The following is a 27,531-nucleotide window of genomic DNA, read 5'->3' as shown; positions in this document are numbered from 1 at the left end:
CCATTCGATAACCCCAATTTTTAAGCACATTTTCGATTGTTTTGGCTCCGATTTCGTGTTTTAAAGCTTCAATCGGCTCTGGATGGTTCGCATAGCATTTGTTCTTAACGGCTCCCCACAAAAAATAGTCCGACGGGCTTAAATCACAGCTCCGAGGCGGCCAATTGATATCGGAATTCAAAAACGGTAGCCAAAAGTTCGAGTGTAACTTTGGCAGTGTGACAAGTTGCACCGGCCTGTCATCCTCTTCAATTTTTGGAAACAACTCGTTGAGCATGTCACGGTAACGCTCGCCATTTACTGTAACCGCGGCTCCTCGCTCATTTTCGAAAAAAATGGCCCGATGATGCCGTCAGACCAAAAACCGCACCAAACAGTGACTCGTTGCGGATGCATTTGCTTCTCTACAGTAACGTGTGGATTTTCTGAGCCCATGCACCTTTTTTGGGTGTTTGGCCGAGCAGTTACAATTTTAAGCCGACTCCGAACGGTAGATGGTTTTTCTTTTCAAAAATGCCTTGCTTTTGGTCACTGTATCATCGGTCGTTCCAGTCGCTGCGGTTACTGAACGCTTCGTTTACAAGCATCGTATGCGCTCTTATGCTCACTAACCGGCTGGCTGGCGGACTGGCAGTCTGCTTGCTTCAAGGCGGTCTGGCACGCGTCTACAGCGCTTTTATATCTATTATTGGCAGCCGTTTTGACACCATTGTAGCAGTCTGTGCCTGCTTTGTTGGCGCGGCGACAGCGATACGGTTTACACTTTGTTTGTCACAAATAAAAGAGAACTTTTGCATTTCCAGACGTTTGCTTTGATTTATAGAAACACGTTGGATACAGCGCCTCGTATGAAGCGAGTGGCGAGTTTCGAGTGTGTCAGTGCACCTATTGCTAATCTGAGTTAGTGTGTGGAAATGTATGTGTGTGAGTGCATCGTGTGTCAGCGCAAATTCCACGAGGCCTGATGGCGCGCCTTGGCGTTCCATTGCGTTTTATTTTCGTACGGAAGTAACCTTGAGCCAAATAAACTAATTTTCTTTTTTCCTCTGATATCTGCTTATTTCTTTTGTAGACACTCGAAGCAGCCGTAAATAAATTGTTGCCAACTCCATTCACATCACTGGCGCATAGCGACAGTGACAGTGCACCAAATGGCGGTGAGGACGTAAGTACGTGGCAAGGCTATAATAGACACAACGTTTGCACCACAACGGCGGCGCCTCACAACAGTCGGTGCCAGCGCGTCAATGTGGAAGATAGCAATTCTCAGTTGCTTGCTTGCGCGAAGTGGGCTGGATGAATACAAATAGTCGTACATGTGCAACATAGCAAATGATTACATACGCAAACACATATCAGCGCGATGTCTGCAGCTGCATTAAAGTCAATGTCAATTTCATCCGCATCACGGCAGCTACAACTCCAATTTAACCAGCAAATAAAGCAACAGCCAAAGATTGAATTGGATTCATCGGCTATGATAGATGCTGATGTTGTTGACGCGAATGCAAATAATCCAAAATGCGCCTATGTAAATGGAACTATAGGCGCTACTGTCCCAGATGCTTCACAAGTACACACACAAAAGGAGGCTTGCGCATGTGTGAGTTCTCCACCCGATGCGGCTATAGTGTTGCGCGTCCCTGCGACGTTTTGTAGCGCCAGCTTTTGCCCAAATTCCGCTCAACTGCATATGCCGGTGCTTCTATCGACCTATGAACCGTTTCCAGCAGCCGTAGCTACTGTTGGACCGGAAACGTTGGCGACAAATCAGACCACATGTCGCACTGCCTGCTCGCTCTTAGCTTTAACCGTGGAGCCAACAGTTTTGCAGGAGAAAAAGTATTTGGCAGACTATCAACGCTGCTGGCCGCCGCCGCTGTTCATTATACTGGTGTCGCTTCTGGAGGTGAGTTTATCGAAATTAAATTTTAATTTGATGCTGAGATATTTTGCAGGAGGTCGTTACTTGGCTGTGGGTATTTTTTGTGTTGCACATACTTTAAAAATTCATTTATTCCGGCGCGTCTGAGCGCGTACTGGATGAAAAAAATTAATTAATACTGTAGTAAGGATGCACATTAAAGTAAACGTTCAAAATTTAAGCGGCACTTTTCGACTCCCACCTCGTTTGGGAGAATTTTTGGTCATAATTAAGTAGTGCAGCACAACAGCACACAACGGCTTACTAAAAAGCTTTAAAGAGTTAGCTGCTCTGTTTTGGCTAACTGGATGGTTTTGCTCCAGTTGCTGATTTTTAAGAAGTCGCACGCAGAGCACACAGCAAAAGTTCACCAAACGCCAACACAGCTTTTGAAGCCAACAATGCCTTAATTTCACCAACTGCAACACTGTTCCAACACCACACTTTCATAACAACAATTTTGTAGTGAGAGGTCGCTGAGTGCCTCAAGCAGCATAAGTCCAATGATTTGTAGTAACAGAAAGATCAGCGGAATAAATTAGGCTCCGAATAATATAAGGGATGACAGAGTGGCCTGTGGTGAAAAGAAAGGCAACTACTATCATAATAAAAAATGCTTAAAGTGTGGAAATTACATACCTATTTATCATGCGTACATATTGTTGTATGATTATACGGTGGAGCCGTTCCCTGAACACCAATGGCTCTCTTATTGTAGAAAATATACATTTCAATAAAATCGTTCATTATTACATATACATATATACATTATGTCAAAAAAATATTGGAAATTGTTCATTTAAAAATCGTGCGTTTGTATGTATGTCTAAATTGTCTTTTGCTGGAATGTTGGTATAACTGTCCTCTATAGCCTCGCAGAGTTTGAGCGTAATCTGGCGATTCCAAGTAGCTTGTTTTTGGCATTTAATCATATGGATAAAAATATTGTATCAAACAAAGAATTTGTCTTAAATTTTGTGCTTCGAACGTGATTTCGTGTGCCGAATCATTTAAAATGTTGCAGAAAGCCTATGGCGAGTCTGCTTTGTTAAAAAACAGGAGTATACGAGTGGTATAAGTCTTTTGCACAGGGCCGAGAAGTCGTGGAAGATTTGTTCCGATCTGGTCGCCCAGGGAAATAGTGTCTGCCCTCGTAAAAGAGGTGTCGCTGCTGATACTTTTTTTGTGTTCGATGTTTGGTGACGTGTGAGATGTTTCTTGAACGGCATGTTTTCTGGATCGCATCGTCACTGGCGATGAAAAATGGATCTACTATATTATGATAACCCTGAGCGTCAAAAGTGTTAAAGCCTGCCAGGTGAACCAGGTGCATCGGCAGAGAAAAAAATATTCATGCTTCAAAGGTAATGTTGTGCATCTGGTGGGATCAGAATGGTGTCATCTATTATGAACTTCTTAAACTGTCTGAAACTATCACTAGAGATCCTTAGCGACTGTAGCTAATGCGTTTGAATCGAGCTCTCAAAAAAAAAAAAAAGCGGGCAGAGTGGAGATATGACAAACTGATTTTGCTGCATGACAACGCCATGCTACACGTTGCTAAATCGGTCCACAAATATTTAGAGGGGCTGAGTTTGGAAATTTGGGCCACCCGCCGTATTCCCCAGACATTGCACCTACGAATTCCCATCTGTTTGGATCAATGCAGGCAGCTCTTATTGGAGAGCGGTTCACTTCTTACGAGAGCATCGCAAACTGGCTCAATGAATGGATCAAGTCAAAAGAACTCGAATTTTTCGTCAGAGCGAAACCCTTTTCGGGTGTAAGGCCGAACTTCGTGCGTGCGTCTTGATGTTGTTCCACAAATGGAGGGACCTACAGTTTTAAGCAGACTACGAACGGCAAATATTTTTTGCGAGGAGCTTTTTCATGGCAGAAATACACTAGGAGGGTTGCCGTTTCCTGCCAAAGTGGCGACCGCTATTAGAAAAGTTTTTTCTTCATTTTGGTGTTTCACGGAGTTTCGAACCTATGTTCTCCGAATTCCGAATGGTAGTCACACACCTACAGCGGCCGCCGAAAATTATTACTCTCTCATTTATTCTCATCACTTTTTGTTGCGAAAAACTCGAAATGTGATTCCCTGCTCTCGTTTTCCTAAAATAACCGCGCACGCATACAGCATTTTACGAAATGCGCGCATTTTAAGAAGACACAATTAAATCAAGATATTTTATGTTGATTTTATTAACAGCGTTTTCACTTGTGACCTGTTGGTTTGGAGTCATCACACTCCTCAATAAAAAAAAATTAAAAAAGAGTTTATGTAATTTTAAAAAAGTTTATGCATGGAACATAATGTTCATACTGATCGCATACAGATATAAGACTATAAACATATAGATTTGAGTACTATAAATTGAGTTAAATAATTTCAGCCATTTACCACCATATTTAATTAATTAGTGATAATGAACATGAAAGAATTACTTGTTATATAAGCAAATAGCTTTAACGGTTTTCCTGTTTATTATCTACTTGTTTTATTTACAAAAGCTACAAAAGTATGGTGGGATTATCTGCTCAAAAACATATCACTGCGCATATTATCCCATTGCATTTAAAGTTGCATACTTGACATGTTTAAATGTGTATACTTACAGTGGCTCTAACGTTTGATCGCACAAATATACTTGTAGACTATTTAATTTATTCACATACATATACAAAATTATATTCACATTCACATTTTTATACTGGGAAATAAAAGGTATTAAATTCGGAGGACTCATGTCAAAACGAATAATCGTACAAAAATAGGATTCGAAGAATCCCGATACATTGCAAGCATATCAAAATTTATAAGAAGTGCTACGGTTTTTGGATTGCTACAAGTTTTGAAGTGATACTCCTAGTTCCCGCCAAGGAAAATCTGTGAAAGGTGGTATCAGTAGACCAGCTAATTGGTTTTTTGTTCTTGGCAGTATAAAATGAAATGTCGAAAAGCCGTTCCGTTTGCAACATCGTCGTATGCTTCTGGCTGTTCAACGTCTGGATGTTCGTCCGTTTCGTTTTCTTTTTTATTTTCTTGAAGAAACATAACTTCCACGTATTCTACTTAAATAATTCATCAGTTAAACGGGAGAGGTTAAAGAAGATTTTGGTTTAAATATTATATATTTTTGGAGAGGGTTCCCACATGTTTGGGCTGTCAAATTTGAATAAATTAAACGCAGGTTATGTGAAATATTTCCCCGAAATAAAACCCGAATCCATTGATCAAGTAAAGTAAACAAATATTTTTTTTTTCATAATTGGCAACCGGTACGGAAAACCGAGTTCATTTTTGAAATGCTCTCATCATGCCCGTCCTAACGTATGGCGCAGAAGCTTAGACGATGACAATATCCGAGAAGGCGTCCCTTGGACTGTTTGAGAGAAAGATTCTGCGGATTCGTAGGCGATAGAACAATGAGTTGTATGCGTTTTATGACGACATAGACATAGTGCAGCGATTAAAGATGCAGCAGTTTCCATTGGCTGGGATATGTTGTCCGAATGGATTCAAACAGTCCGGCTCTGAAAGTATCGATTCGGTAGGAAAAGGAAAGCTTCCTCTGCGTTTTAAAGATCGGGCGCCGGTTAGCACGAAAAGAAACGGCTGGCGCGCTTTGTTAAATTCGGCCAAAATCGCGTAAGCGGTTATCGCGCCAATTAAGAAGAAGAAGATGATCATTTTAGAAGTAAAGAAGTCGATCAACTTTGCACCCGCTTGAAATTTCCTACTAAGTATATAACTAAGGATATAGCCTTTTGGAAAACGGTAAAATATAACTACTTTAAATAACTACTATTACTTATTCTATGGTTTTAAGGTATTATCCACTGATGAAAGCAAATATCTATATTTTAAATGAGTGGAAAGTGTTATAACTGGAGTAAACTCAATACTGGATTTGAGTTGAGGACTACAAAGGCTACTGCGTAGCATGGATTTGGTTTTGTGATGGTGTGAGAGTGTGTTTTAAGCACAGGTGCTGGAAATGTTCATTTTGTAAAGGGTGTTTTTTTTAGAGGTTAGGTTTTCAAGTTGGCACTACTTTTTTCGTAGATGGTCTTTTTGACAGCTGTCACTTGATTTATGCTCAGTTTGGTGTGCCATTTCATAATGAATAGACTTACACCTGAACAACGTTTGCAAATCGTGCAAATTTATTACGAAAATAATGGTTCGGTTCGCGCGACGCATTGCGCGCTGCGTCCAATATTCGGTCGACATAATCGTCCATCAGAGTCACTAATTCGATTAACCATGAATCGGTTTCGCACCACGTTTGCTCTAGTGGATAATACGCATCCTCAGAGACGTCGTACAGTGCGCATCGAAGACGCTATTGCTGCTGTGGAGCAGAGTATCGAAGAAGACCCGAATGAGTCCATCCGCCATCGCGCGCAGCAATTGGAGATGTGTGCCCATCCACTTTATGGAAGATTTTGCGAAAGGATCTTGGTTTGCGGGCTTACAAAATCCAACTCGTGCAAGAATTGAAGCCGAACGACCATCAAGCGCGTCGCACGTTCGGTGAATGGGCCCAAAACGAGATGGCCACCGATCCCGATTTTCACAAGAAAATTTTGTTCAGCGATGAAGCTCACTTTTGGTTGAATGGGTACGTCAATAAGCAAAATTGTCGCATTTGGAGTGAACATAATCCACAAGCCATTGCTGAGACGCCGTTATATCCTCAAAAAGTCACTGTTTGGTGTGCTCTATGGGCAGAGGGAATCATTGGTCCATATTTCTTTAAAAATGAAGCCGGCCATAATGTTACAGTCAATGGAGAGCGCTATAGAGCCATGATTAATGACTTTTTCGTGCCTGAATTGGACGATGTTGATGTGGACGACCTTTGGTTCCAACAAGACGGCGCTACATGCCATACAGCCAACGCAACAATCGATTTATTGAAGGAAACTTTTGGTGAGCGCATTATCTCGCGCCGTGGACCTGTGGCGTGGCCTCCAAGATCGTGCGATATAACACCGCTGGACTATTTCTTGTGGGGCTATGTGAAGTCGCTTGTCTACGCTGATAAGCCCGAGACGATTGACGTATTGGAAGAGAATATTCGGCGCGTTATTGCTGACATACGGCCCCAATTGCTGCAAAAAGTGGCCGAAAATTGGGCCTCTCGGCTGGAATTTATTCGAGCCAACCGCGGCGGCCACTTGCCCGAAATCATTTTTAAAACATAATGGCAAACCCTTATCTTTATAATAAAGCTAAATTTTTGGCCATAACATTAAATTATATACGTTTTATTTCATCTTGAAAACCTAACCTCTAAAAAAAACACCCTTTAGAAGGCGATAGGGACACATTTCAATAAAGCTAATGTTAGGGAAGGTGTCGAACGGTTGGGTGTATTGCTCAAATGCACCATCAGGGTTACCAGAATTTAGCTAACCGACAATTGCCCTAAGCCATTCGAAACATCCGCTCAATTGCCTAATATCGATATAATCGAGCATGTTTGGGAGGAATTGTCCATAAAACTAAGAAACAAAGTACTTCGGAACGCAAACCAACGAAAGGAAGCTTCGAAAACCGAATGGTTCAATATTTCACCTGACATATGTACAAACTAGGAGGAAGATGTGACTCGACGTTTAAGGGGGTATTCTAGTCTAGAGGCCGGAATTTCGAGCATTTTTTACGGTGAATAAAAAAGAAGCTATTGATATTTTTTAATTTTTATTTATTCATATATTAAGAGCACACAAAATGAATTTAAAAAAAAAAAGAAATTTCCATGGAATTATGCGTCCTTGAAGTGGAATTATGCGTCGTCACGATTTCTACCCTTGTGGTCATTTGAAAAAAAAAAAGATGACAAATTCTTAATTATAATGAATGTCATTATCGTATGACGCAGAAAAAAAAGGGGAAAACGTTTTTTTTTTTTTCATCAAATAGCGGCTACTCAAAAATAGAGGTCGATCTTTTCCTAATTTTTAAGCTTTCTCGAATCGTTTACACATATTAAAAAATTGAAATTTCCAGAGATAGAGATATATTTAAAGAATATTCATGATAAATTTCAAGCAAATCGGTTGATTAGAACTTGAGATATCGTGCCAACCGTATCGAAAGAAGTAGTTTCGAGAAAAACACGTTTAAAGTTCGCCGTCCGCTCAAACCAGTCTAGCTGTCGCGTCCCTAAAAGAGTTGTAACTTCGAAAATAATTCGAATTTTTAAAAAACCTTTAGGGGAGATATTTTTGAATACTTAAACTATCGAATTTTGAAAAAAAAAAATTCGATTTTTTCAAATTTCTATACTAGAATACCCCCTTAAATGGTGTAATAAATGCCAAAAGACTAGTCCAGTAACTTCTGATCAGGAAGTTTTTTATAATATTTGAAAGACTTTAAATTCTGTACCATAATTCGGTTGGCTATGAATTCTACGGTTTTGCTTATATTTATTTTCCTGTATAAAACTCTTGAATATAAACATACTTTTTTATTGTTATTAAATGGTGATTTAATTAATTTACAGTTCTGAAAATCTGTTCAGCAGTAAATGCTTACGGCTAAGTGTTTGAGTCACTGTAAGTATGTATGCATGCGTATTGTTGCATATTTGCATAATAAAGCGTGTACGGCAATAACCGATGTTACAAATAGTTCAAATTTGCAAATGTTTGCTTTCATTGCAAATTGTTGAATTTTACTCTTTGCTCAATCGATACGATATACTTCACGCGGTCTATAAATAGTGTGGCTATAACTGCATTAACATATTATGTATGTATTAGGGATACAATGTTGGCGGAACCGTTTGCTATTTTTGAAGTAGTCCCGGATTTTCGGGATTCACCTTGGGGCATATCGTTTTTATTATGGTTTAAAAAAATTTTTTTTTTTTTTATTTATTAAAAGAGTAACAATAATAAATAACTATTCCACTTAAAGAGCTAAAGCACTGGCTACTATGGCCTTCGGCTATTAGTATAATAAAAAATGACAGCGTGTCTTATAGCCTTAACTTACATCTAGATACATAATCACAAATCTTATTTAAATTGCATACCGTTGTCTGTTTGAGGAGTTCCGATGGTTTGATGCTTGAGAAAAAGGTTGTTCTGATATTTTGTAGGGAAGGACAAGCATCTATCAGGTGAAGTGTAGTAAATTCATTGGAGCCACAAAAAGGGCATGTAGGCTTCGGTGAACCGCTGAGCAGGTGGGCATGTGTCATGAGTGTGTGACCGATTCTCAGTCGAGTAAAGGTTTTTGTTTGGTGACATAATGCAGATGGAGGGTAGGTATTTTTTTCCCCAAAGTGGTTAAAGTTTTTATAAGGATGCTGTTAAGTTTTCCATTTAGTTGCTGCGTTATCTGCGGCAAGTTCTTTCGCTAGTATCTTTATGTCATTGCAAGTGATATAGTTAAATGTGTGTAGAGGTTCCTTATTCGCCTCTTTCGCTCTCTTGTCAGCTTTTTCGTTACCATTTATCCCAGAGTGCCCAGGAATCCACATAATTTTGATTGCACCTGTGTGTATTGAAATTATATTGCGGATTTTTGTTATCATCGGGGTGTCATTTGTGGGGTTTAAGATAGCTTCGATTGAGGATTTGCTATCGGTGCAAATTAAGTGCTTGCTACATTTCTGGGAGGCAAAGATTACTGCTTCAAGTAACGCAGCTGCTTCAGCTGTAAATATTGAAGTGAATCTTGGCAAAATTCCGGCACAGATGGTAACACCTTCTGCGTTTGTCACTGCAAACGATGTGCAGGTGTCGGTTTTTGATCCGTCGGTAAAAATGATCTCCCAATCTTTCTTTAATGGGGAAATGGTTTCGAGAAAAATCTGGTTGTATTCGTTTGTATTAGTGGAATCTTTTAAATGTTTGGATAGATTGTTCAAAATCATCGAGTTGGGAACGACCCACGGTGGATGTATTGCGGGTTCTACAAGTACTGGCTGAGCAATGATATCCAGTTTTTCGGCTTCTTTTAGAATGATGGAGATTGTTGATTGCCGGCTCTTTCTGTTTAATTTTTGAGTACTCGAGTTGATGTGTTTTAACAAAAGTCTGTTTCTATACTGAATTATCTTCAAAATACTTGTCCTTGTATTGTTGGCCACTCTTTCCGAGATGGTGGGAAGTCCAGCTTCCGCTAAGGTAACGTTTATGGGGGAAGTGGGGAAGGCTCTGATGCTTCTCCTGACTGCAGCATGGTAAGGTGCTTCTAGGCGTTTTAGATGAGTTTTAGCGCAGTGTCCGTATATAACCAGACCGAAGTCAATTTTAGATAAGATTAGAGATCTAGTGATACTTAATAATGTACTTGTATGTATCAAACAGTGCTTTGAGGATAAGTATTTAACTATGTTTAGTCTAGATAATAGGCTTAACCTAACGTATTCACAATGTTGCTTATAAGTTAGTCGCTTATCAAAGATAATGCCTAATATTTTAAGTGTGTTGGTGTGGGGGATTGTGATATTGGAGAAGGATAAAGGTGGGAATATGCATTTATGCTTGCGACATATATGGAATGTAGAACTTTTATTCATAGAAATACTGGCTCCCGAAGCTTGTGACCAAACTTCGAGGTCCGCAAGGATACCGCTAAATGTACTTTTAACTTCTGATAAATTTTTGGTATTTGAAAAAATTACCACATCATCTGCGTAAATGAAGTGTTCGAAATGCAGATGTTTGGATATTATAGAGTTCACTTCATTAAAAGCTATGATGAACAAAATGACAGATAGAGGTGATCCTTGAGGAATACCATTAAAGAGGGGAAGGATTTGGGATTCATGGTTGTTAGCACGAGCATAAAATTTGCGATTGCATAAGTACGATTTGATAGTATTATACATTTTTTCCCCAATCTTCCAGTGACTTAGCTCTTCCAATACATTGTGAGAGCCTATTCGATCGTATGCCTTTTCAAAATCTAAGCTAAGCACAGATACATGGTTTCTATCGGCAAGTGCTGAGTTAGCGAAATGATCAAATATTAGAAGCGGATCTATTACATCAAGTCCTTTTTGAAACGCAAACTGGTGTGGGCTAAGAAGGTTATTTTTTTGGGCAAACCAGATGATTCGCCGGGAAATCATTTTCTCTAGAACAAATTTAATAACCGCAAATAATTTAACTTACCGTTAAGTTAAACCATTTAATAATTAGGATAAACTGTTTAGCAGGGGACATAGACACAGCTCTTAAATAAATATCCCCAGGGGGGGAGCCGGCTAGAATGACAGCATGGGATAATAGCCACTGCTTGTACTGGATAGGAAGCTGAATTGCGGGCTCACAATTGCAGATAGACTACGCAATGCAATGACGGCGTTGTACTCCTGCAGAAGGCTAATTGGGGAAAAATGAGGGTTGGAACCCAGAACAGCGATAGTTAGGTAAATTTTATACTATGGTGGAATGTCCTTGTGAAGGGTGTGAACATTAAATGTGTTGACCAGGTTCAAAGACTTGCATCTCTTCTCACAACCAGTGCAATGTCAACCACACCATCGAAAGCATTAAATGCGACATTAAACTTCCTCCAAGTAGATCTGCAGGCAAGATATATTTATCGGCATTAAGGTTAAACACCTTAAGAAGATGGTCAAACATGGGCTGCGGCTATGATAAGGAGCTTCCCAAATTGGTGGACGTTGCACTCCTACCTGCAATCGCCATTACAACGATCACGACTCTCATATTCTGAGAACGGGATGATGCAAAACTTTGCGAGACTATCCGTGTATACACAGATGGCTGAAAGCGCGAGGGCATCTGGTGATGTCCTTTAGTGTTCAACTTTCCGACTACTTCAGTGTCTTTCGGGCTGAACTGATGGCAATAATAAAAGCCGTGACACTAGTACAGTGTGATGCGATACCTGGAGATGATATATACATATTCACTGATAGGCCTTCACAAAGCAGTAGTCCACTTCTATTAATGAAATTCAGCAAATTTCTTAACGAGATGGCTGAGTAATTTTACCTAAAGGTAACATGGGTTCCTGGCCATTGTGTCATTGAGGGTAACTTTGAGACCGATGCACTAGCGAGACTTGGCACCAAGTTGACTGATGAGTACAACGACACATCCTTACAGTCTTGTAAGCTACTTATTTTTGTGGGAAGCGAATGAGATCATCTGCGGAATCGCCCAACAATTTTGACCGATTCTCAATGCTAAACGCACAGAATCTCAAAATAAGCATAAAATTGGCTTTCATATTTCCATTATAACGGGGCATTATATAGTAGGCAGACACGCCCAAAAGATGGGCATGTAAACACCTGACTTCTGCAGAAGCTGCTTAGATGAGAAAGTGGATGAGACCTGCTCTATCTAGAGGTAAATTCACCATTTCATATAGATATTTTTGTAATTTTCCCAAATATTGGATGAGGAGCCGGCTTGACTCTCGGCTTTGGTGTATCTCTTTGATCTACCCACTCCTTTCTTTGCTTCATATTGATGTATAGGCACTATTTCACATCTCCCATAACGATTTGATTCAAAAAACGCTATTTATGATCGCGTGGCCCGATGGCGGACGAGAGGCTAAGAAGTAATACGAAGACGTTTTTTTGTTTTTTGTTGAGCTCGTGAGGCACCCAGGCTCTCAGTTATTCGGTAAATCTCCTTAAATGCAGGTGATTATGAATCAGCTTATGATAGTAGTTAATTTTTCCCCCAATTCAAGACTGGTTTGGCGACCGTTCTCCTTCAAAAGTGATTTGAGACGTTCTTCATCGAATTAAGAAGGCCTTCCGTTGCGAGACGTATCATCGACGTCAAAGTCGCCATTGCAAACATTGAACTTTGCAAACCATTTCGGTGCTGTAGACTCGCCTATGACACCTTCTCCATACACGTAACAACTGTCATGGGCTGCTTCGGTAGCTTTTTGTCCTCGTAAAAAGTGGTGTCGAAAATGTTCATTTTTGCCTCCTGGCCTCCTTTCTAAGCCACACAACTATTGTAATAAAAAATTAAATAACTCAAAAATACAATTAAAATAGTTTTGTAGAGCAGAAAGAGTTCTATCGAATGATTTTGCCAAACAGCAAACAGATCGTTGTAAAATAAAAGATAATATAAAAACGCGATACTAAGAATATGAATGATGAGAGTACATGATGTGTTGTTAAGGTGACCAGATGGTTTCACAACAATATATAGCCATATATCTAATTGGAGCGTACATCCTTTGCTAGGTACATGAATCCTTCCTCAATTTTAGGTTATCCGTTTTGATGTTGGCGGACGATTTTTTATGGGAACCTTTGTCAATGCCAAAGCTGCAAGGAAATTTTGTAGAGCATTAGCAGAGGCTACTGTTAGTGAACAAATAGCTCAACATGTCAACCCCTGCAGGCGAGCCCCGATCTTTTCTGCAGTAAAATCGTTCGAATTCTCTTGGCTATCTGTTAGTACAGTTGGCTGCTTACAAAGGCACTCGCGATAAAATGAACTAAAATAGATCAAAAAAATGCGTAGGTCAACGATCTGAAAAAAACAACCATTTTTGAAAGGTTAAGCCTAAGTTCCAATAAAAGCATCAAATTTAGTTAAAAATAGCTTCTAGTAACTGCAAATGCGAACTTACCCCAACGTCATTGAACTTCAATGCGCCACTCCACATTGCGTCGGCCTTTGAGGTGGAGCAGGGCGTGAATGTTGAAGAGAAGGGCAACCGCTCCACTTTAAATAAACTTTCAAAGTTGTTCAACAACTCTTTGCTGTAAAGCCACAAAAAAATATAAGTAATAAGAAGAAATGTATGTTGGCAGCTAACTCAAAAGCGCTTATATATCATCAAAGCCATTGTGCAGAAAATGTGTAAAATAAGAGAAAACTACAAAGAGGAGGGCTGGGTGGACGGCGACTAAGTATTTCAACTAATGTCTGCCACAGACTGTGTTGTGACCCACAATGACTTGGTAACTGCCGCCGCAGTGGTAATAATAAACGTATGCACTACAATTTTGCAGGGCCATTCAATTCATACAGTCCGTCGTGCTGTGCGAACTATACGAGTACACACATACATACGTACGCGCCCATTGGAGTTAAGTGCGTAAAAGGGGCGCAAATGTCTATGTTTATACGAGTTAATATTACATTTCATAGTCTAGCACTTGTCTGTGCAATGGACTAATATGTGCTGTGTAATATTTTTAGGTGGTTTGAGGACTATTGCCTCAGCAGTCTGCTGAATTGTCTGCTGCCCTAACTGACTACATACATCTACATAGTGTAAATGAAATTTGAAATTGACCCTAGGGTGCATGTGTTTGTGCGTGTAATAGAAATGTTTCCACTTATGCAATCAAAATTGTTTCCGAGGCTGGCCTCCAACAGCACCCCCCGTTCTTGGCGCGATTGCTAGTTGGCATTTTGTAATTTCCCCCAATTTGCCGCCCAACTCTCTGCTCCGGCATTTTCCTTTTTTCCTTGACAATTTTATGGTGTCTGACACAGTGTCTCGCCAAGGCTCAATGGACTCTGACTCCGAATCCGACTTCGATTGCGCAGACAAGGCGTATTGTCTTATTCTTTTGTTGAAGCCGGTGTGTTATGGTGGCATAGTGGCATGATGAAGTGATGACTTACTGTATTACAATTTCATTTGGGGGAGAGTTGCACGTCGCTACAATGCTCAACCTCAGTCACTTCCTTTATGATGCTCTGTTCATTTGTCATCACATTTCTACGCTTTATTTTGCAATCAGGAAAATTCAGGGGAAACTTTAGTTAATGCCAACCATTGCGAACTTTTACACTGAATAAATTCACTTTCATTTTACACACAAACACTTGCAATTTCATTTCGTTTTAATGGTTGATGGCTAGAAAAACGTGTACAAATAGGCAGGGATGCATGCGAGGGTGTGCCGCAAAGTTAACCATCCAGAGAATAAACTTTTTTTGATTTATCAAATCAATAAAGATTATTTGTTGATTTCCACCTGAACCCTCAAAATATGTACCGCAGATTTTGTCTGCAGCGTGACAACAACCTTCCGCATCTCTTATGTCTTCGTAGTAGGTAATGCTCCACTGTACTATTTATTAGCTAACTGGAGAAAATCAATGTTTCCAATACTGGAACTCAGTTGCAAATCTTCTTTTTAGCACTTCACTGTTAAATTTAGGGCCGAATGTTCTAAAAATTATATAATTCTATAGTTCTGTAAACATATGGTATTTAAATAATGAGTGTGCAAGGATAACCTTTGTTGTTATACGAGAATTACCTTTTACATTGTGGGCTCAATATTGAAAAATAGAAAATTAATAACGAAAATGGCTTTGATATGTTAAAAAAATATTGTCTTTGGAAGTCGGTACATTTCTGCATTCGGTTGAACCAATTTTCAAAGCACTTTTGCTACTCAGAAGAGGATACCTCGAAAAAAGCTATTTAAATGCTTTAACCGCTTCTTCAGGCGTTGGGATACGTTGACCCGCATTTGATTTTTGATATTTGGCAACAAAAAGTAATCATTAAATAAAGAAATCAGGTTTTGGAACAGCCATAGGAGAGTAACAACAATACGCAACGACGTATCATCTCCCAAACTTGCTACACTGTCTATCACTTCTCACGCAAATTGGATAACGTTTTTAAAGAAATGGATATCCGCACGACTCAAAAAACTAGCCTCCTAGGCATACATTGAGTCTCAGCCGCTGCGATTTTTATCACCAGTCTGAATACCTTGATGCTTAAATGGCAAAAGTGTGCAAAACGGGTGTATATTTTTATTTAGACAACGTCAGCAAAGTCTACCTCGTATTTGTTCCTGGTGTGACGCTGCTCTAAAGATTTTACTGGTTATTTTTCTCCCAGATATCATGTCGGTTGCTTTCAAAGAAACTGCTTTCGTGTGGGGTTTTCGAAAAATTTTGTATGTTTAACTGGATGACCTCACCACTTTACATGTATATATATAGGGTTGTTCAATAGGTGCGCTTCAACTTTTTTACGATAGGGAGGGCGAACGACGCAATATTTTTTATTTTTCGCTTGTCATTTGTAAACTTCATTAATATACATTTCATCATGGAACGCTACACACTTGAGCAACGATTGCAAATCGTGCAAATTTTTTATGAAAATAATCGTTCTGTTGCTGCTACTTTAAGAGCATTACGGCCATTTTACGGTCAATTTAACAAGCCGTCCCGTTTTGGGGTTATGTGAAGTCATTGATCTACAGTAACAAGCCGGCGACGATTTGTGAGCTCAGAGCCAATATCGAACGCGAAATTGCTGGAATTTCGGCCGATTTATGCAAAAGAGTGGTCGAAAATTGGGTTCAACGATTGGACTTCGTAAAACGTGCACGCGGTGGTCATGCAAAAGAAATCGAATTTCATACTTAAATGTATATGTTCAAACTCGATAATAAAAAAAAAAAAATTAGTTAAAAAAGTCAAACCGTTTGTGTTTTCTTCAAAAAAGTTCAAAAGTTGAAGCGCTCTTACTGAAAAACCCTTTAGATGTGCATTGGAGTGCATCACTCTCCATACAAATAAAAAGTGTTCCTGTTTTTCCACCGGAATTATAAAATCCATTATATTGAAACACTTTTGCCAAAATAATTCGGGAAAATATCGATATTTACGTGACCTGAACCGATTAGAATGTACCTAAAAAATCAAGTTTTAATTTTTTTTTATTAACGCATCTTAAAGTATAAACAGAATAACGTTTAGAAATTACAATCAGTACAATTAGTCTTTATACCAACGAGGAATTTTTGTTGAACATATACATATATTAAAGGAAGGAAAACTAAGATACCTCATTTTACAAATTCAGTATGAATGTCTGAACATACTATATGTATAAGGTACAGCTGCTACTCGGTGGCTATCTGGTCGAAAACTGTTTTACGCTTGAGCCGCCGACGATGGGTATTTGGCTGGAGCAAAGTTTAGCATCAAGGGTTATTCCGAAATATTTTGCTTCGTTGGTGTGCGATATATTTACGCTATTTATGTAGACTGGCTTCTAAATTTTTTTTTTCAGACCCAATACAATGTGCACCGATTTTGAATTATTTAGTTTCATACGCAATTTTTTGGCCCATGTTGCAATCTCGATTAATTCTCCAACTGCTAGGGTAGCCATGTCATCTGCAAAGCTTGCGGTAACGAGTTGCTCATGCACCTGTAAGTCATGCGTATACAGGAGGTATAGGAGATGGTCTAGGATGCTTCCTTGAGGCCACCCTGCGGTTGCTGTATGTAATGACGGCTAGGTGTTGTTAAGTCTGACACGAAAGCAAAGGAATTCTCAATAATTCCTGGGCAAAATCAATTTTAGTTTGTGGAGTAAGCCCGCATGCCAAATTATGTCAAACGCCTGCGAAACGTCAAGGAACACCGCTGCGCAAACTTTATTTTCCTCTATCGTACACGCTATGGTTCTTAAAACCCTGTGAACTTGGTCGATTGTTGAGTGATTTTTGCTTGCATTTTGAAAATTTCGCCCATTACTTCTTCGCTACTAATAGACTAAATGGATCATCACTTTCAATCCAATTTGACGCGATGGCAATATCTTCAGATCCATCATTGGCAGAGAAGGTTTTACGAAGACTCTCTGCAAATAAATTTGCTTTTTGCTTATTGGGTATAACTTATTATATTTTGAGGAGTGCTGCGTTTGAGCTGGTTTAATAAGTAAAATTGTTATTTATTTTTTGTTTTTTGTTTTGGTTTGCAAAAAACTTTCTCTGCCGTGATATAAGTCCGGGTCGTTTCGGTAACGTAGAACCGACTGTCGTGGAAACGAATCATTGAAAGTATTGCCCATCGCGGGCTATTACTTTTTTCCATCTTTCTGGTAGATCTTGTATACCGTCGCTGTAAAACTGTTCATCTTATGAGGCTATCCACAGATCAAGCCATTTTCGGAACAGGTGATAATCGGATGGCACAATATCTGGAGAATATAGCGGGTGGGGTAGGATTTCCCATTTCAGTGTTTCCAGGTAGGGTTTAAGGGGTAACACCACTGTAGAAATTTCAAAAAATTGATTTGTTTTTTATAAGCTTAAAAAATTCTTTGAACCTTTTAAAATACAGAACAAAAGTTTTATATGTTACAGAAGTTTATTTCATAAATATTTTAAGCTTTTTACCAAGCGTTAGTGACTGCTACCTAACGACTTCTCCAAATTTCCAAACTTTAAACGCGTTTTTCTCAAAACACGTTTTCTGAAATTGGCACGCAGCATAACTCAAACAATTTTAAATATTTTTAATCAGGTTTTTCACTACGTCTGTATAATAACCTTCTTAAGAGAAGAGCGTAGGGGATTTTCGATAGATTAATTTAAACGATTGTTATAATTATTTAAGTGCCGCTTTTTTCGTCCAAAATAGAGTTTTTTCCTTCAAATGCTTGCTAATTACACAAAAATAAATATTTTTTAAATCCCCTACGTGTTTCTCTAGCTATTCTTATCTAGATTAAGAAAAAAAATGTTTCTTTGTTCCAGATTAAAATTTGCACCCTCTGTGCTGCGTGCCGCGGAGCTCCTTCGAGAGAAACCACATTACGCAAATGTCTCCAATGCCGCCATTTTGTAAAATTTTTCGATCAAACTTTGTAGTTTTGTATTTTAGTATATAAGTAATAACTTCCCAAATCAGAGTGATTGTTTTCCCTTTCCTTCTATACAAAAAAATTCTTTAAAAATCGTGTTTATTTTACGCGTGTACAGTGGTGTTACCCCTTAACGGATTTGGCAACGTGAGGCCGAGCGTTGTCATGCTGTAGAATTACTTTTTCATGCCTCTCCGCGTATTGCGGCCGCTTCTCGCGCAGGGCTCGATCCCCAGTGATGGGTTTGCTTGGTTTTAACAGTTCATAATAAATAACACCAACTTGGTCCCACCAAATACATAGCATAACCTTCGCAGCGTGAATATTCGGCCGAGGCGACGATGTAAACGTAAACGATGACTTTCTTTTCTTTGGATTGCTGTAATGAATCTATTTTTCATCACCCGTCACGATGCGATGAAGAAAACCCTTCCTTTTTTGCCACTGGAGCAGTTGTTCACATTCGAAAAACCGACGTTTAACATCCCGTGGTTTTAACTCATAAGGAACCCAAGTCTCCTGTTTCTGAATCATTACCAATGCATGCAATCGCTTGGAAATGGATTGGCGGGTAACTCCTAATACTGAAGCAAGCTCTTCTTGCGTTTGACCCGGATCCTCATTGAGCAATGCCTCTAATTCAGCGCCTTCGAAGGTTTTTGGCCATCCTTCACGCGGACGGTCGTCAACATTAAAATCAGCGTCATTGAAGTGACGGAACCAATCTCGGTACGCTGTTTCACTTACAGCAGCATCTGCATACACTTCTTGTAGCTCTCGATGCACTTCAACCGCCGTTTTTTTCGAATGAAAGAGGAAAATCAACACTTCCCGCAAATGACGATTATTCGGCACAAAATCAGGCATTTTCACAAAACTTAGGTGGTATTACCCACATTGGTGTTATGCCATCTTTGTGGGAAGACTCTGATAGCGGTTTTGATGACGAGTGTTGAGTTTACATTTAGTCAGAGGAGGAGTCCAAAGGAACGAAGCGAACAATACAAAACTGAGAAAGGCAGCATAAGTAAAACTTTTGGACTAGATTATAAAGGTTGATCAGATTGGAGGCTACATCAATAAGCCAAATTGTCTTATTTGGGCTGAAGAGCAAACCGAAGCCATCCGAGAACTGCCGGAGGGATCATCGGTCCATATTTCTTCAAAGGTGAGTTTGGCGACAATGTACAGTCAGCGTCAAAATGATAGCACAATCACAAATAAACTAAAAATTGCTTCAATATGTTTGTATTCCTTTTGTTATTCTTTTTGTTTTGCAATGTAAGAGTTAAATGTGTCCACTTGTTTATTTTAAGCGGGATAGCGGTAAATATTTTTTAGTTAAACTACCGTTATCTGAAAAATGTGTGAAATCGGGGCGTCAAAATGATAGCACATTTGCACAAAATAATTCGTAGTTATTGATGGGCAATCGTTAAATGTGGACAATAATTTTGTTTCACAAAAACCGTGCTTATTTTGTACAATAAAGATAAAAATAACATTTATTGATAACAATGGGGTGAGGAACGCAGCTTAACAGTGCAGAAGTGAAAGTGGCTCTAAATTTGCATAAAAACAAAGCAAAAATAAGTGAAATTGCAAAACAATTAAATAGAAGCCGTAAAGTAATTTCAAATTTATTAAAAGATCCCGAGAATTATGGAAAAGCTCATTCCGGAGGCCGCCCAAAATCAATTACGACTAGACAAGAGCGAGCGATTTTGTGTGTTGCATCCAATTCTGACCTCACTGCCAAGAAAATTGCAGAAGCAGCTGGTGTTGAAACACGTGTACGTAATGTACAAAGATTTTTGCAAAAATCTGAAACTATCCAACGCAAAAAACTTCAAAGGAAGCCACCACTAACAGCGACGCATCGGCAAGAAAGATTACAAGTGGAATAAACGTTGGCGGCGTGTTATTTTTACTGACGAAAAAAAGTTCAATTTAGATGGACCGGATGGTTGGGCTTACTATAACCACGACTTGCGGAAGGAGCTTAAGGTTTCGAGCCGTCGCCAACATGGAGGAAGATGTGTCCTGATATGGGCCGGGATTGGTTATCGTAGAAGGAGTGAAATTAAATTTGTACCTTCAAGAATGAACAGCAGAGACTACATAAATCTGATTGGCAACGAAGTGGTAAACCGTGGCCATCATGTTACAAAAGGTTCCGTAATTTTCCAGCAGGATAACGCAGCTGAGCATACAGCAAAAATTGTAAAACAATTTTTCAACGAAAAAAACATTAATATTTTGAAGTGGCCCTCCCGATCTCCTGACCTAAACATAATTGAAAATTGTTGGGGATCTCTTGCGAGAAAGGTTTACTCCGAAAATCGTCAGTATGATAGTATTGACGAACTTAAAAGCAGAATTTTAGCACAGTGGGACGAGATTCCGCAAAAGTATATTAAGTAACTATTTAAATCACTTCCAAATCGCATGACTGAAGTCATAAAGAAAAATGGAGGGTTCACTCATTATTAGAATACGTTTTTTTCTTTATTTATTATTGTTATGTGTTTAAAACTCACTGATTCCATAAATGTGCTATATTTTTGAATCTAAATTTATCATTCGTAACATATGTAAAATTAAAAATAAAAAATTAAATGTGCTATCATTTTGACGCTGACTGTAATAGTGAATAGCGAACGCTATAACGCCATGATGAACGACTTTTTGACGCCGGAAATGGAAATCCGTGATCTACGCAACATTTGGTTCCAACAAAATGGCGCTAATTGCTGTACAGCCCGTGAACAAATGGATTTACTGCATCGTCGTTTCGGTGAGCAATGTATCTCTCGTTTCGGACTAGTGGATTGGCCACCAAGATCGTGTGATGTCACACTTTTGGACTTTTATTTGAGGGGGTATGTAAAGTCTAAATACTTTGGGGATAAATCAGCTTCGATTGAGCAAGCCAACAGTACCTATTAAAGTTATTCACGAGATACCGACCGAAGTCCTCCAGCGAGGTTCTCTACAAAAATAATAAAGATTGCCCAATCAATTTAAAATGTGATACCTCTAAATTGATCACCCTTTATAATTAAATGCTACCCGCGGCCGGCCTTCTTTTGTATTCATTTAGTATATTCTTAATTTTTCGACACACGCAATTCCAAGATCTCGTTCTTACAATCCTGAGATCCCGGGACAAGGCCCGACATATAGATATTCATATCCATATAATAAATAATAAATAAGTTGGTTTTAAATAAACTTTTTCAATCAAAGTTAAAATTATTTCAATTGTAAAATTATCAAAAAAACAAAAGGGAATTATTAAAGTTAATGCCTGATAAAGCAACTCAGGGCATGTTGAAAAAAAGAGCAATACAAGAAAACTACAATAAATAATTAAGCAAATACATATTTTATGGTTGAACGAAGTTCATATGTTTTTAATCTCGTACTAGTGCAATTTGAGCGGAATGAGTAAAAAGTAAGAGCTTTTAAAGCATATTCAAAGGTAAACATATACTTGTACTGGTTTATATATAAAAAAAAAACAAAAATCGTTCAAATCCGTATCTAATGCCATGCTGATGGCTCGTCCGGGTCCGGCCAATTCGTTGGAGAAATCACGAATCACGTCGACAGTTATCGTCGTGGTACTAAATGAGTAGGTTGAAGCTGTATGAACTTAGTTAGTGTTGTTGGCGCCTATTTTTTATCTGCAGGAGTTTATCCTACTACTATATACAGAGCGTAATTGTGCCAGAAGAGTTAAATAGTTGGTTAATATATCTACAGGAGGCAAGAGTATGGTTCATTATTATTTCTCGAAATCATGATTTTCAACTTCAACTTGTCTTTAAGAAATATTCGATAAAATGTGAAAGCCCCATTATATAGGGTATGACTAATATAGCCGTGCCCGCCATAGCTTATTTATTATGACCAATTATTTATTTTACCAATTCGATTCTAATAAACTGCATTGTATTGGCTTATAATACTTGTTACACGGACAAATTGGCGGTGAACACTAATAAACGGTCAAATCCTTTTACGGAGGAACAGCTCTAAGCATGTGGCCGACGTAGCCGAATAGATTGGTGCGTGATTACCATTCGGGAGTGCGTAAGTTCGAATTTTCGTGGATGAACATCAAATAATAGACAAAGTTTGTTTACCCCTCGACAGGCAATGGTAAGCATTCGAGTGTATTTCTACCATGAAAAAAGCTCCTCATACAACAATATTTGCCGTTCGAAGTCGGCTGAAAAGTGTAGGTCATCAAGGTCATCAACATCAAGACGCACAGCACAGATACTACATAGAAAAAGCTCGGCCAAACACCTAACAGAACACCAATTATTTATATTTTTTTTAGCTCTGAATATAAACCTTGAACATAAACATAAACTATTCGCTCAAAAGGAAGATGCCTCCGTGAATATTACGTTTGCCCAAGTTCATTTTGAATTTAGCGTAGTGCATGCAAGTCTTTTTTCAATGTACTTAGAAATTTGAAGCCTTCTGCACGTAAACATCCTCGCATCATGTCTTTAGATGCAAAAATACCACTTTTCGTCAAAACTGCTTCAGCTTCATTCAACAATTAGTTCGTCTTTCTCGCAAACAAAGCAATGACCTTCTGATGTTGCTTTGGAGAGATACGTTTGAGGCCTTGTCCGGGGAAGTCGTCAACGCTTTTCACTTCGGTAAGCCATGGTATCCATTTATTTATGAGTGCCTTCGACTTCGACAAATATTTTGCTATAGATACATCCACATGACAATTTGAAACCTTTAGGGCATGCATTTAATTTTTTTATAACGGAACTTTAAGTTTGCCGGTCTCGCTTCTATTACATAGACCTTATATATCTTCCAAGTCTTTACTTATAAATTTGTATCACATATTTTCGAATGCCATTAAAGCAGACTTCACTCACTTTCTTCATGCCCCTCGCCAACTGCTTCAACTAATGTCGAATAAATTTTCGTAACTGTACTCTACATTTAGACAATGTGCATACACCTTGCGTAACACAATGAATTTCCCACATTCGCTGGCGATTTCCCAACGATATTTCTATTGCAAACAGGCAACAGTCATCTTCAATTTCAACATTTAGAGCATCTAAGTTTTCCACTTTTATTCATTTGCACTTCCTCCTCTTAAACTTTCAGATTGCCGTCTTCATATACGATTACATGACAGTCCAATTGTCAGTGGCAGCGTTGGCGGTGGCAGTGACAGGGGCGCCACCAGAGGCCAGCACCAGCAAGCTATTCATATCGAGTGAATCGTCGCTTATCTATCGGCCAGATTGTCGTCTAGAGATGTGGCGTTTCATCTCGTATATGTTGTTGCACGCGAATTGGTTCCACCTGAGCTTCAATGTTGTCATACAGCTGGTGTACGGGCTGCCCTTGGAGGTGGTGCACGGTTCGGCGCGCGTTGCCATCATCTATTTGGCTGGCGTATTTGCCGGCTCGCTGGGCACCAGTGTCGTCGACTCGGAGGTGTATTTAGTGGGTGCAAGTGGTGGCGTTTACGCGCTATTGACCGCACATTTAGCGAATATTCTGCTCAACTTCAGTCAAATGCGTTATGGCATAACCCAGTTGGTACGGGTCATCGTATTTGGTAAGTTGAGATTTTTTTGTTTGCATCTTTGTAGACTGTGAAGGCCATTGACTATTTATAATTAAATTACCATAATAATATCATATTGTATTGTATTTTAAATGTGCGCACAGTAAAATGTAGTTATAAACAAATTTACGAAATATACCATATTTACTATGTATAAGTACATAAGTACCTCTGCATAAATATGTTACATTGAACTGCAAACCATAAACACGGAAGTGCAATAAATCTTTTCAACACATTTTTTAATTAATTTATTTGTTTTTGGTTTCACTTTTATTTCAACAGTTTCCTGTGACCTGGCCTATGCATTCTATGCCAAATATTACAGCACCAAAAGCGTCATAAATATGGAGGCCAAAGCACTACCAAGAGTTTCATATATTGCACACCTGACTGGCGCGTTGGCGGGTTTCACAATGGGTTTGCTGGTGTTGAAGAATTTCGACAGTCCGAAATCGGCGCAGTCGAAACTGTTGTGGTGGCTGGCATTGGGCGTCTATTCGGCATTTACGATATTCGCGATTGTGTTCAACCTCATCAACACAGCCACTGCACAAATACTCGAAGAGGATGGTGAAGTGGTCACGCAACATTTACTTCATAATTTGGGTATTTCATAAGTTCGAAATATAGCATATGCAGTTGGATAATTTGCGCGTTATTTAATATTTATTTATTTATATAAGCAACTTGAAAGCATACACTTTAGCAATTGCTGGGGAGAATAATTTTAGGTATACGTAATATTGCTCCCTAATAGATTCTTTTGTACTAAATCGAATGCGTTGTCATCTTTGGAAGCTCTATTTGTATAGCGTAAGTTTCTATGAACAGTGAATGAGTCTATAAGTCGTATGTGTAGGAATGGCTCCCCTAAAATCTGGTTCAGACCAAAATTTAATTTCGTCAAAATAAAATTAATCTCTTCGTTGATCTCGACTGTTCACATTGCTAGAGATTTATACAACAGCTGTTTCTGACTCATTGCTTATTGTTTTTCAATATCGAGCAAAAATTTAAGTGTCTTATATAGTAATAAAAGTGCTATAGAATTATTCTTTTTAAATATTCTCCATTCAATGGAAATAATGGAGGAATTTTTTGATTCTAGGCGTCAAGCAATGAAACGTTTGTTTCTTGCTCAAACGATACGCAAAATAGTTAGTGAATGTGGATTAAATTTAACAAAGTGATTATCACGATGATGATCGTTTGGCGCTACAGCTGCTTGTGAGATTTGGCCTCCTGAACAGTACTCTTACACTTCCATGCTGCTCTATCCGTAGCAGTTTTCTTTCAGTTCTTTATAGTAAGCTTTGCCAGGTCTTCTTCCACTTAATCTATCCACCTCGATCTTCGTCTTCCTCGTTGCGCTTTAATACAATGCACTACATTTTCGCCATTATAAGTTCGTCCAATCCATCATTCCATCGAATGCGAATTTGCCAAATATTTGGACAAATGTATGTAATTACATATACCGGTTGTTTAAAAAATGTCTTAGTTTAACTTAAATAAGTTTTGCACTTATGTAGGTTCGTGGCCAATTTTCTGAAAAGTTTATTCCCAGCTGAATTCAGATGAATTTTTTTTTTAAAGAATTTCCGAACATTTTACATTGTTTCGAAAATTTTGTAATATGCTAAACGGCCTGGAGAGGAGAAGCCGCAATTACAGCAAGGCAATTACAGAGGAAAAATGAATTGCATGTGTTTTGTAAGCCATTGACTCTTCTGCGGAATACTGGACACTTGCAAATATGAACAAAGTTCAATAAAGGGATTATCTTAATAGTTTTGAGTCACTGGCTTTAAGGGGACCCGGTTGTCTAGAAATTTCCAAAAACCGATTTTTTGTTTTTTTCGATATTTCGAAAGTATAGTATCTTAAGAATATATTGAGAAATTTTCATGCGGAAATTCCCAATATTATATGTAGCTTCTACAGCCCATGAATTAGGTAGAGAGCGTTCCGCGCGCTCTTGTACCTCAAACTTTAAACTCATTTAAACTCAAAAAAAAAAAAAAAAAAAAAAAACACAAAAACCATTCAACCGAATCGTCTGAAGTTTTAATATGTTGTTAACAACATCAATGGCTCTCGCCCGTAATAGAATCACATTATCATTTGAATTATTTCGATCTTTTTTTTATTAAGAAACTGAAAAAACCCCGATTTTTAGAGTGACAAATACAAAACCGCGCCATTTTGTAAATTTTTTTTTTGTTATTCTATATTAGTACGGCTACAGTCATACTGATTAATAATTTTTCGGTTTTTGTGTTTCAGATAAATCGAAAAGCCAAAATGGACAACACTTTCCAGGTTCAATTTTCCGGGAGGGTCTACTTCAGCGCCATTTTTACAATTATTACAATTTAAAATACATTTTTTTTAATTTTTGTATGTAAAAGGAGTTAAGTAAAAATCTTGAAAAATGTAAATATCGTTTTTCATTTTTTATTGTAAAAGAAATCCTGAAAATACCCTAAATTGGCGAGCTCTAGACCACTGGAACCTCTTAAGTGCAAGGAACTTTTTGATATGAAAGTTTCAGATGGGTACCCTAAAGAAGTTCATCCAGCAGCAACAGATGCAGATGAGTATTGCAATTATAAAGGCTCTACAGATGTTTTCTAACAACATCAAGATGCACGCCACAAATAGGAGGTGGAACTCCGCCAAACACCCAAAAAGGGTGTAAGCGCCAATTATTCTATTCAATATATCTACATCGCTACATCAAGTGATCACCAAATTGTTTCGTTTTGTTTTAATTGTTTGACATTTGATTATTGTCAGGATTAGGTGCGATAGATTTTTTCTGAAACAGAGGGCGCTTATTCGAAGTAGCACACAGGTATTTCATGTGGACTAACTTTTGATCTGCTCGGTGATGAGATAATCAATTCACATTTTGTATGGTGAAATCTTGCTAAATCAAGTGGCTTTACCAGATCGTCCATTTAGCAACAATAATTATTTGATTAAGTTTTGGTCTGAACATACTGTAAAGTTCCTTTTCCCTTAGGCGCGACCCCATACTCCAATCGGTTTGCTTACTGCATTTCACGTTGCTCTCGTTGCACGAATAAGGGTGTAGGCTAGAACTGCATACCAAATGTACCAGGAGCTTTGGATTTCAGCGCCTGGAACGCTTAGTGTGTCGTTCTAGCTTAAGAGTGTTAGGAAGAGGTACCGATTTAAATGCACATATTTTATTTATTTCCACAGTAGTTTCTTATAGTTAAAATATGCAAGAAAATATATTACATATCACTAACAAATTATATACTCACAACTATGTATAAGAATTTAAAGAAATTTTATTAGAATATTTAAGTTATAATA

The 27,531-nt window shown here is 38.5% G+C and overlaps 1 protein-coding gene across 1 annotated transcript; it reads left to right on the top strand.

The window, feature by feature from the left end:
* The first annotated feature begins 927 nt into the window (after positions 1–927).
* On the top strand, positions 928–27,531 carry LOC128859613 (protein rhomboid-like). The gene is made up of 4 exons (XM_054096560.1): positions 928–1,909; positions 23,712–24,171; positions 24,466–24,789; positions 26,470–27,531. Exons 1-4 carry the CDS (start codon positions 1,364–1,366, stop codon positions 26,589–26,591), a joined length of 1,452 nt encoding a protein of 483 aa, XP_053952535.1. The 5' UTR covers positions 928–1,363; the 3' UTR covers positions 26,592–27,531.

Source organism: Anastrepha ludens, chromosome 4, assembly GCF_028408465.1.
Source record: "Anastrepha ludens isolate Willacy chromosome 4, idAnaLude1.1, whole genome shotgun sequence".
Lineage (NCBI taxonomy): Eukaryota > Metazoa > Arthropoda > Insecta > Diptera > Tephritidae > Anastrepha > Anastrepha ludens.
This window is presented reverse-complemented; position numbering and strand designations above follow the sequence as displayed.

Bases quoted from the DNA above. Each gene is read 5' to 3' on its own strand.
- LOC128859613 (XM_054096560.1), top strand. From the start codon at position 1,364: ATGTCTGCAGCTGCATTAAAGTCAATGTCAATTTCATCCGCATCACGG. The intron at 1,910-23,711 runs GTGAGTTTATCG...TTAAACTTTCAG, and splicing joins TACTGGTGTCGCTTCTGGAG to ATTGCCGTCTTCATATACGA. The intron at 24,790-26,469 runs GTATTTCATAAG...TTTGTGTTTCAG, and splicing joins ACATTTACTTCATAATTTGG to ATAAATCGAAAAGCCAAAAT.